The sequence below is a fragment of the Megalobrama amblycephala genome, linkage group LG16 (genome assembly GCF_018812025.1).
Source record: "Megalobrama amblycephala isolate DHTTF-2021 linkage group LG16, ASM1881202v1, whole genome shotgun sequence".
NCBI lineage: Eukaryota > Metazoa > Chordata > Actinopteri > Cypriniformes > Xenocyprididae > Megalobrama > Megalobrama amblycephala.
This window is the reverse complement of record NC_063059.1, coordinates 41,048,369-41,060,796: the sequence shown is the minus strand read 5'-3', so window position 1 is coordinate 41,060,796 and position 12,428 is coordinate 41,048,369. Positions and strand designations below refer to the sequence as shown.

The window sequence follows — 12,428 nt, the reverse complement described above, 5'->3', positions numbered from 1 at the left end:
ATTATTTATTGGCAGAATTGCGAGTTAATTTTTACTTATTTATTATGTTTGGCAAGATTTGCATTTTATTTGAAATTCTTATATTATTTAGGCATATTGGGGGATAAATTTGATTTTTCATTCATTTATTATTTTTGTTTATCAATTAATTGCTTTATTTGCATGCTTGCACATTTGCTTATTTTACTCATTTGTGGCAGTGTTTGTTTATTTATTCATAATATTTTTTTATTTTTTTATTCATTTAAAAATTTATTGGCAGATTTGCGAGTTAATTTTTACTCATTTATTATATTCGGCATTTTATTTGAAATTCATTTATTATTTGGTTTCGCACTTGCTTTTATTATATTTGTACTTATTTGCTGAGGCAATGTTTGTCCAATAAAGACACAAATCAGTGTTCGGTTGCATCTGCGCTCCTCCGCCCGTTCGTCCGGTGCGCGCATCACTCACGCCCTCCACAGCCAAGTACAGCGCGTGCGCTCCGGTGCTTCGATTCCGCCGTCTCCTCGCGAACATGGCGGCGCCTGCGCTCTCCAGCCGGGCTGGTTCAGCTGGCAACAGCCCTACAGCCACCCCGAACAGCACCAAACACGTCCCGCAGCCCCCCGAGCTGGACTTCAGGTCCGGTACCAGGATAGAGGAGCTCAACCGCCTGATCGCCGAATTCAGCAAGCACGAGCAGCGGGAGTATGACGACCAGCGAGCGCTCGAGATCCACACGGCCAAGGACTTCATCTTCTCCATGCTCGGTGAGAAAGAGCTCTGCTTCGTGCATGAACTGATACAATATATCGAGCCGAGAATTTCATGCATTTGAAAGGGGAAGTGCGATTGTGCTTCTCCACTGCATCTGTTTCTCTTTGTCGCTGTGTTGAGCAGTGGATGGGTGTGTATGTTTGCAGATTCAACACCCTCATGTTTGCACTGTTATTATTCATATGCTTCATGTATATGACCTGTCAAAATCGGGTCATCTGCGTGCTGTTAAAGGCTTTAAACCAGTGTGACTCATCTGTGGAATATAAAGGGAGATGTTTAGAACAATTTCCAAGCTTCTCTTTTTCCTTTCATTGAAAGTGGAAGGTCAGCAGTGGCTGAAAATCTTTAGAAAGAACCAAAATGCACATTTGAAGCCATAAGATTGAATATGTGATGAACAGACTAAAATTTAAGTTGTTATTCACTGAATATCTTGACTGAAAAACAATGCAAGACATGGTGAGGAAAAGCAATTATGAGAACCAAAACAAATGCAAATTCTGCCAAATATAATAAATAAATAAATAAATAAAACCGCAAATAAAAACAAACATGCAAACCCTGTTAAAATGATGCATGCAAATTCTTCAGATTGTAAATGCTTATGAATTAAAATTAAAATGCAGTTTTTAATCAGGCCAGCAGGGATAAGTAGCACCAAGTTAGTAATAGGGCATAAAAGCTGCATTTATTTAAGAGTGTAATTCTCAGAGGCAGCGAACAGAAGCGATGCAGTTTGAGCAGAAGAGCCGTCCAGACGCATGAGTTCAGGAGCCCCAGAGCGATGCAGTGAGGCAGAGCTGAACTTCTGCTGTCTGTGCCCTGACTCACTGTTTACTCAGCCATGCGCTCACATACATAATCTGTAGACGTACTGCGCTGGAGTAAAATCTGTGGAAAGGAGGAAATCAAATCTGACAGTGTGCACATTTTTTGAAAGGGGTCATGACATGAGAAATCATATTTGCCTTGATTTTTGACATATAAGAAGTCTTCTTCATTATAAACAAAGCATTTATTTAATAAAGCTCCAAAAACTACTCATTTTGATATTGCGGGATCTGTGACGTCACTCAGGCAAATACATTTGCGTATGCCTGCCTCCAGAGCAAGATTTTGACGAATATACATCATTGCACCTCAAGCCCCGCCCACTGGCGTTCAGTCACTTAAGATGTGCGTTCGGTTTCTGAAGTCATTATAATCACTGACGCCATCTACGCCGATACAGTATACAGATGTGTTCAGTTTCTGAAGTCATTATAATGACTGACGCCGTCTACGCCGATACAGTATACAGATGTGTTCAGTTTCTGAAGTCATTATAATCACTGACGCTGTCTACACTGATACAGTATACAGATGTGTTCAGTTTCTGAAGTCATTATAATCACTGACGCCATCTACGCCGATACAGTATACAGATGTGTTCAGTTTCTGAAGTCATTATAATGACTGACGCCGTCTACGCTGATACAATATACAGATGTGCGTTCAGTTTCTGAAGTCATTATAATGACTGATGCTGTCTACGCCGATACAGTATACAGATGTGTTCAGTTTCTGAAGTCATTATAATGACTGATGCTGTCTACGCCGATACAGTATACAGATGTGTTCAGTTTCTGAAGTCATTATAATGACTGACGCCGTCTACGCCGATACGGTATACAGATGTGCGTTCAGTTTCTGAAGTCATTATAATCACTGACGCCGTCTACGCCGATACGGTATACAGATGTGCGTTCAGTTTCTGAAGTCATTATGATCACTGACGCCGTCTACGCTGATACAGTATACAGATGTGTTCAGTTTCTGAAGTCATTATAATGACTGATGCCGTCTACGCCGATACGGTATACAGATGTGCGTTCGGTTTCTGAAGTCATTATAATGACTGACGCTGTCTATGCTGATACAGTATACAGATGTGTTCAGTTTCTGAAGTCATTATAATGACTGACGCCGTCTACGCCGATACAGTATACAGATGTGCGTTCGGTTTCTGAAGTCATTATAATGACTGACGCTGTCTATGCTGATACAGTATACAGATGTGTTCAGTTTCTGAAGTCATTATAATGACTGACGCCGTCTACGCCGATACAGTATACAGATGTGCGTTCGGTTTCTGAAGTCATTATAATGACTGATGCTGTCTACGCCGATACAGTATACAGATGTGTTCAGTTTCTGAAGTCATTATAATGACTGATGCCGTCTACGCCGATACGGTATACAGATGTGCGTTCGGTTTCTGAAGTCATTATAATGACTGACGCTGTCTACGCTGATACAGTATACAGATGTGTTCAGTTTCTGAAGTCATTATAATGACTGACGCCGTCTACGCCGATACAGTATACAGATGTGCGTTCGGTTTCTGAAGTCATTATAATGACTGATGCTGTCTACGCTGATACAGTATACAGATGTGTTCAGTTTCTGAAGTCATTATAATGACTGATGCCGTCTACGCCGATACGGTATACAGATGTGCGTTCGGTTTCTGAAGTCATTATAATGACTGACGCTGTCTATGCTGATACAGTATACAGATGTGTTCAGTTTCTGAAGTCATTATAATGACTGACGCCGTCTACGCCGATACAGTATACAGATGTGCGTTCGGTTTCTGAAGTCATTATAATGACTGATGCTGTCTACGCCGATACAGTATACAGATGTGTTCAGTTTCTGAAGTCATTATAATGACTGATGCCGTCTACGCCGATACGGTATACAGATGTGCGTTCGGTTTCTGAAGTCATTATAATGACTGATGCTGTCTACGCCGATACAGTATACAGATGTGTTCAGTTTCTGAAGTCATTATAATGACTGATGCCGTCTACGCCGATACGGTATACAGATGTGCGTTCGGTTTCTGAAGTCATTATAATGACTGACGCTGTCTATGCTGATACAGTATACAGATGTGTTCAGTTTCTGAAGTCATTATAATGACTGACGCCGTCTACGCCGATACAGTATACAGATGTGCGTTCGGTTTCTGAAGTCATTATAATGACTGATGCTGTCTACGCTGATACAGTATACAGATGTGTTCAGTTTCTGAAGTCATTATAATGACTGACGCCGTCTACGCCGATACAGTATACAGATGTGTTCAGTTTCTGAAGTCATTATAATCACTGACGCCGTCTACGCTGATACAGTATACAGATGTGCGTTCGGTTTCTGAAGTCATTATAATGACTGACGCCGTCTACGCTGATACAATATACAGATGTGCGTTCAGTTTCTGAAGTCATTATAATGACTGACGCTGTCTATGCTGATACAGTATACAGATGTGTTCAGTTTCTGAAGTCATTATAATGACTGACGCCGTCTACGCCGATACAGTATACAGATGTGCGTTCGGTTTCTGAAGTCATTATAATGACTGATGCTGTCTACGCTGATACAGTATACAGATGTGTTCAGTTTCTGAAGTCATTATAATGACTGACGCCTTCTACGCCGATACAGTATACAGATGTGTTCAGTTTCTGAAGTCATTATAATCACTGACGCCGTCTACGCTGATACAGTATACAGATGTGCGTTCGGTTTCTGAAGTCATTATAATGACTGACGCCGTCTACGCTGATACAATATACAGATGTGCGTTCAGTTTCTGAAGTCATTATAATGACTGATGCTGTCTACGCCGATACAGTATACAGATGTGTTCAGTTTCTGAAGTCATTATAATCACTGACGCTGTCTACACTGATACAGTATACAGATGTGTTCAGTTTCTGAAGTCATTATAATCACTGACGCTGTCTACACTGATACAGTATACAGATGTGCGTTCGGTTTCTGAAGTCATTATAATCACTGACGCCGTCTACGCCGATACGGTATACAGATGTGTTCAGTTTCTGAAGTCATTATAATGACTGACGCCGTCTACACCGATACAGTATACAGATGTGTTCAGTTTCTGAAGTCATTATAATCACTGACGCTGTCTACACTGATACAGTATACAGATGTGCGTTCGGTTTCTGAAGTCATTATAATCACTGACGCCGTCTACGCCGATACGGTATACAGATGTGTTCAGTTTCTGAAGTCATTATAATCACTGACGCCGTCTACGCCGATACAGTATACAGATGTGTTCAGTTTCTGAAGTCATTATAATCACTGACGCCGTCTACGCCGATACAGTATACAGATGTGCGTTCGGTTTCTGAAGTCATTATAATCACTGACGCCGTCTACGCCGATACGGTATACAGATGTGCGTTCAGTTTCTGAAGTCATTATAATGACTGATGCCGTCTACGCCGATACGGTATACAGATGTGCGTTCGGTTTCTGAAGTCATTATAATCACTGACGCTGTCTATGCTGATACAGTATACAGATGTGCGTTTCTGCGTTTCTCCACACGCTTGAGTCTGTCGACAACAGGACAAATGGAAGAGTGAAAGAACGTTCACTTTGACGCGTCCAGTTTAAACAGCTGGTCTGAGTCTCTGTACAGACTTCAGAAGGATCACAGCATCGGAAACAAGTGGATGGTTTATTTTAATGGCGTCATAGATCACGTCGGAGGATTATGTTTGTTCGGAGCATTTTATATTGACAGCATTGCAAAAGTTCGCAAAGAAACATTTGTTGACATATGAAGCAGCCGACTGTGTTGGATCTGACAGCAGCTGCATCACAAACCGCAAGTAAATGATTTCAAAATTATTTGTCTGTAAATGACGGTTTATATGGATAAAAACATTTTCAATAGCGAGTGGCCGTTTATACTGTTCCATATGCAATGATGTTCGGCAATCATAACAGTGGCCCTTTACTGACAAGCCTTAAAAACTCATAATTTCACACAGAAGTTTTTTTTTTTTAAATTGTAAGTGAAACACATGAACATATTAAAATAATAAAAAAAAAACATGTCATGACCCCTTTAAATCACATATGCATGTAGAGCTGAGTTTACTGCACTCGTATTAGTAGTCGAAGCCGTGATCATATTAGATAAATGTTGGAATCGTGGGCCTGAATGTGTATTGCTGACTGTTAAACTCGCTGTGGCCTCACAGGAGGAGTGTGACAGATGTGCAGGGCCCAAAAAACACACTCAAGCAGAGTCACTAACTTGTTTTTGTTTCCCTGAGATTCTCTAGAGTTACTTCTGCTGCTGACAGCAGATTTTAATACCCCCCGAGTCACTCACTGGTTCATGAGGTTGAGCTCAGGTGTGACGTCATCAGACACTGGGGATTATTTTCTCTAGGAGTCTGTTTCTAGCGTCTGGTCTGGAATGTTCCTTCTGTTTGTGCAGGAATAGGTTTTATGGACACTATTGTGTTTGCTCTGTTGTTCTTGAGGTTAAAGATTAACCTTTTTTTATTATGCTTTATTATGATATTTTGTTCCATTAGGCAACACCCTTCGTTCCCTCTAATGCTGCACTCACGTCTTGTCAGAATTACTGTAATTGCAAAATAACAACTGTTTACAGCAAAGAAACTATTAGTTTCCAACACTTGTAATGCCAAAGTGCATCCATGTGCAAAACCTTTATCACTACACTAAAGGTGATATTTGTAATCTTTTTTGCATTCATTTAAATTGAATTAATTGAATTAAATAGACTTATTTTGTTATATTTATGTTAGTGGTGCAAAAAGTTACACTGCCTGAACGCAGATTTAATTCACCTCCAAAATATTTAAGAACTAAGAATGCGCCCAGGTAACATCAGCTATAATAAAATTAGATTTTACACTGCAGTGTATATCTAAAGTCACTGCCATTTTTTCCATGTTTTCATATGATATCACCAGGGTTTGACATGAACTGTATTGCTCACCAGCCACTGTGGCAAGTGGTTTTCCAAAGTTACTAGCCACTCAGCATTTTCACACAAATTTGACATTGATACCATGGGGAAAAACTGCCATATAGATATTTTTAATATGATCTCATAATTTGGCAGCAGGTATATTAGGCTGCTGTCACTTTAAGACCTGATGCACGGATCCATTATACTGTTACACATGCGTTTTCTCAACTGTTTATGTTCACTTAAAACATAACTGACTGTGTTTACGTGAATACTCGCCAAGAACAGCGTTTTGACATTATTTTGTGTGTATTTGACTAAGCGCAATAATCAGCGAAAAACAACTCAATTTAGTACTGAGAGGCGGCTTTATATGAGCGTACTTTTGGTGTGAGCACATAACCTAAGGGAATGAGTAAAATTATGCGCAAAACATGCAGTCCCACGCTGAAATACAAGCCTTGTAACACCAACAATATTCATCTGGAGCAAATGAAAAGAGTAAGTGAAGGGAGGCGGGTTTGTGTGTCAAACCGCTGTCAGAGAGATGAGAGAGAGAAAGCGTAGCTGGTATTAGGGCTGGGACAATAAATTGATGCATCATGATTCGTGGATCGATTCTGAGCTTCGTTTTTAACAGCAGAGGGTGCACTAGGCTGGTTTTAAACTGCATGCTCAAATGTTCATGAAGAAGAGCGCTTGTGCGTTCGGCTGAGTCTGAGAATGTACTTGCACCTCAGAATGATTGTATGACACAAGATTAATGTAAACTGCCCACTGCAGACACCCTTGTAATTCACTTTGAACTTTTTGAACTTTATGAATGATTAACATAGAAGGTTCAAGTGGTGGAATTGGAAGCAAGCAGAGTACAGCTGTGTCTAAAGCGCGCAGTGTCGTCTGCTGTTCAAAAACTAAGCTCAGAATTGATTCGAGAGAGAGTCGCGATACATACGGAAAATCTCAGAATCAATCCAGAATTATTTCTTGATTCGTGATGCATCAATTTATTGTCCCAGCCCTCGCTGGTATTGTGTATCTTAGTTGAAAATGAGTATTGGAAGCGTTTCAGATATTTCAGTATCGATATGTACTGAAAAATTGGTATTTTTGACAAAACTACATTGCAGTTAGTTTATTATTACAGATGGCTTTCTGAAAGACTAGAATTGAAATATGTATATATATATAAATTCAACCCCGCCAAAGTGTTTAGTAGGAGTGACTGTGTTACACGCCACTGCGGGTGTTAATGTCAAGCCCTGGATATCACAAAAATGTGGGACGAAGTAAGGGTTTCCATCAAATTCCCAACAGAAACTATTTCAGACATAATTTTCACAAACGCACGTTTTCCTGTGCAATTTGACAGAAAGCAGATGACTTAAACACCCTGTCCCAAATGGCACTTGTGGTCTTGTGGACTTACGGACTTACAATGGCCGCCATGTTTGTGTGTCCATTAAGTCTACAAGACCATAGAGTGTCCCATTTGTCATTTAATGTTTCAGAAGGGCACTTGCTAGCGCTCTCTTTGCGGCCAATATGCTCCCTCAATGCTCACTTTTGCCAAGCCCGCAGCAGACTTCTACCCGACAGTCAAAGTGGCATTACGTCACGAAAGTGTGGACTCGGATGAAGATTGCAAGGGCTTAAGGTTCCAATTGGACAGGGCCAAAGACAGCATTTGTCCCTCTCTAATGATGTCATTTCTGTTTTCAGGCATGGTGCAGAAGTTGGACCAGAAGCTTCCGGTTGCCAATGAGTACCTGCTGTTGTCCGGCGGGGTGAGGGAGGGTGTGGTCGACATGGATCTGGACGAGTTGACGGTGTATGCGAGGGGAGCGGATTACGACATGGACTTCACGCTGCTGGTTCCCGCGCTCAAACTCCACGACCGAAACCAGCCGGTCACGTTGGACATGCGTCACTCGGCGCTCTGCCACTCCTGGCTCAGCCTGCGACTGTTTGACGAGGGAACCATCAACAAGTGGAAGGACTGTTGCACTGTGGTCGACCACGTTAACGGTGCAACTAACTACTTTTTCTCGCCCACGCTGGTGGCCGATTGGTTCTACGAATCCATTAGTATGGTTTTGGCGGAGATTCAGAAGAAGCCGCAGCGCGGTGTTCCAAGGGTCGAGAAGGTTGAGCGCAATGCGACAGTTATCTCCATCATCTTGGGCGTCGGAGGCAGCCGGATGTTGTACGATGTGGTCCCAGTGGTGTCGTTCAAGGGTTGGCCTGCGGTGGCCCAAAGCTGGCTGATGGAAAACCATTTTTGGGATGGGAAAATCACAGAGGAGGAAGTGATCAGTGGGTTTTATTTGCTGCCTGCATGCTCTTCTACAGGCCAGAAGGAAAACGAATGGCGTTTGTCGTTTGCGCGCAGCGAGGTGCAGCTGAAGAAGTGCATCTCTGCGAGTCTGATGCAGGCGTACCAGGCTTGTAAAGCTCTGATTATTAAGCTGCTGTCTCGACCCAAAGCTATCAGCCCGTACCACCTGCGTTCGCTTATGCTTTGGGCCTGCGACCGCCTACCGCATACGTACTTGGCGCAGGAAGACTATGCCGCGCACTTCCTGCTTGGTTTGATCGACGACTTGCAGCATTGCTTGGTGAATAAGACCTGCCCTAATTACTTCATCCCACAATGCAACATGCTAGAGCACCTCAGCGACGACACGGCCATGCTGCATGCACGCAAGTTGTCGTCCGTACGCTCCGACCCAGCGGAGCACTTGCGGAGCGCAATCGAGCACGCAAAAGCCGCCTCGCGGCTCACACTTGAGCTTCAGTGGCGCGGAGGAAGCTCAAACCTGCCGTCGCCGCTGTCGGACCCAGGAGGCGATCAGCAACCGGACGACCGGCTTGCGAAGAAACTCCAGCAGCTGGTCACAGAGAATCCTGGGAAGTCCATCTCCGTTTTCATCAACCCAGACGACGTCACACGACCTCACTTTCGCATTGATGATAAATTCTTCTGAAGCCACACCCACTGATCTAATTGGAACACTGTCAGCAGACAACCTTCGCATCGGTGACATTCTTCTGAAGCCACGCCCTCTGATCTGATTGGCTGCTGGCTGCAGACAACATCACGCAACCTCACCTTCGCATCGGTGACATTTTTCTGAAGCCACACCCTCTGATCCGATTGGACACTGACTGCAGATGACCTCACTTTCACATTAGTGACAAATTCTCCTAAAGCCACGCCTCCAAATCTGATTGGACGCTGACTAAAGACGACGTCATACAACTTTCACAATGATGACAAATTCTTTTGAAGCCACACCCACTGATCTGATTGGATCACTGACTGTGGATGACCTCACCTTCGCATCGGTGACATTCTTCTGAAGCCACGCCCTCTAATCTAATTGGCTGCTGACTGCAGACGACGTCACGCAACCTCACTTGCATAGATAATAAATTCTAATGAAGCCACACCCCCTGATCTGATTGGACGCTGACTGCAGATGACCTCACTTTCACATCAGTGTCAAATTCTTCTGAAGCCACACCCCCTGATATGATTGGACTCTGCAGATAACCTTACTTTCACATCAGTGACAAATTCTTCTGAAGCCACGCCCCCAAATCTGATTGGGCGCTGACTACAGATGACGTTACACAACTTCACTTTTGCATTAATGACAAATTCTTCTGAAGCCACGCCCCCAAATCTGATTGGGCACAGACTAAGATGACGTTACACAACTTCACTTTCGCATCGATGACAGATTCTTCTGAAGCCACACCCCTTGATCTGATTGGGCGCTGACTGCTTTGTTCTGTTTTTAATGAGTTCCAGAAGCATAAAGCCGTGTGACTTCAGACTTTGAATATGATGTTAAAAATGGACATGATCCTGTTTCACTGCTGCCAGTTGAAGTCGTGTTCACATATCTGTTCCTCCCCATTACAGATGCCCAGTTTTTACTGGAAGGAGAGCGAGAGAATGAGAGATTTATGGACGGATGTGGAGGGAGGACGGTTTGTGAATGGCTCATGTGGGAAACAGGAAACCCATAACTCCACTCAGAAGTGCAATTAGACAAAATGTGTTTATATGCTTTACTTGTAAGTACACTGTAACGTTATACTGTAAACACTATTTTAGACACAATCGTTTTCACAAACACACTGGCTGAACTTTTACTCTCACAAACTGCACACTAGGCCTCCAAAAATACACAGAAACACACTCCCTGTGATGATGGATGTTTGTTTCTTTTAAAACAAAATCTCTTTGGGTGAATCTCATGAAAACATGTCCAGGTAACATTTTACAACTCCAAAAATGTAAGTATTTATATTTTGCATGAAGAAAATAAAGCCTATTTTAGAAGATGTTTTTCATTTTAACCATATTTTCATGAAATTTAAACACATTTTAAACCCAAACTTTTTTATTCTTATTAGATTCTCATTACTGTAATACTTAATTTTTGTTTTATTATTATTATTAATAAATTAAAGATCATACTTCAAATAATATCAGGATATAGATATACTTTGCAGTTTAAATAATATATATTTTTCGCATTGCATTGAGAATTGCGAGGCTTTTCATGAAAAATCTTGATCCTAAAATAGGCTTTTAAATTGGTTTCATGAGATTCACCCTTTGGAAAAAAAAAAAATCAAAAGAACTTTATTTGTTTGTGTTTTTTATAATATATTATGCTGCTAAACATAATAGGTGCATTAATAATTTTTGTTTTTGTAATAATTTGAGTATTTTGATCATTATGTGTTGTAACTTGTGTCCGTACTGCTGTAATTAACCCTGCCCACTTCTCCCAGTTAGACCAATCTGACGGGCCGATTATCAGCATCAACCAATCATGTGATGTGCATTTCTCATTTAATTACTGACACATGCATATATTTGCATGTAATTGGTAGGAGGGACCGATCATAACAGACCAAACGTGAATCTTCAAGCTCTACAGGGACCAATCGTAATGCCTTATCACTGAAATCAACCAATGGGGTGTTTTTATTCCGATTAAGGGGGTTAAAGACTCTTTTTGAACCCCGACCGTGTGTTTCTCTTTATATCTGAATCAGGACATATCAGAACTAAACTGAACATGTTGATTTATTTTAGCTGTCATCATTAGACTGATGTCCATGATAATATGTACATGTTATTTAGACTTATGCTTGATAAATATCTCTGATATGCCAGCGGGCTTATGGACACCTCGGCAAAATAACATATCTGCTCTGGATCAGTGTTGCATTGCATTTTAACTTGTGTTTGGTAAATAAAGCTGTACAGAAATACAGATGTGTGAGAGACATCTTGATTATTCTGTTTTGCAAATCCTAAAAGATGTTTTTCTTGTCAGTAGGAATTTTGCAAATGATTGTATCAAAAGTTTGGGGTCGGTAAGAGGTGAAAATTTAAGTTTTAATGTTGTTTATGTATTTGTGTTGTTTTTAATATGCTTTCAGACAAACCATGTACAAATTCATAACGCGGTTTGAAATCACTGGTGTCTGACGTCACAAACAGACCCTTTTCACATTTCCGTGTTTCTCAGTAGTGGAAGTCGTCATAGTTGGGTAAACTTTTAGCGGTGAATGAGAGACTTCATTAAATATATTTTTTGTGTTTCCATTTGCACAAAGAGCATAAGAAAAACTCCACAATGTTGTTTTCATAACTTTCAAAAAGAGGAAATAAATAGAGTGATTGATAAGGGCAGTCAGAACGAAGAGAGAAAGGTGCAATATTAAAGGGTTAGTTCACCCAAAAATGAAAATAATGTCATTAATTACTCACCCTCGTGCCGTTTTACACCCGTAAGACCCTCGTTGATCTTCGGAA

The 12,428-nt window shown here is 41.4% G+C and overlaps 1 protein-coding gene across 1 annotated transcript; it reads left to right on the top strand.

The window, feature by feature from the left end:
* The first annotated feature begins 411 nt into the window (after positions 1–411).
* Positions 412–11,883, top strand: LOC125248853 (nucleotidyltransferase MB21D2). The gene is made up of 2 exons (XM_048160984.1): positions 412–755; positions 8,306–11,883. Exons 1-2 carry the CDS (start codon positions 521–523, stop codon positions 9,568–9,570), a joined length of 1,500 nt encoding a protein of 499 aa, XP_048016941.1. The 5' UTR covers positions 412–520; the 3' UTR covers positions 9,571–11,883.
* Positions 11,884–12,428: the final 545 nt, after the last annotated feature.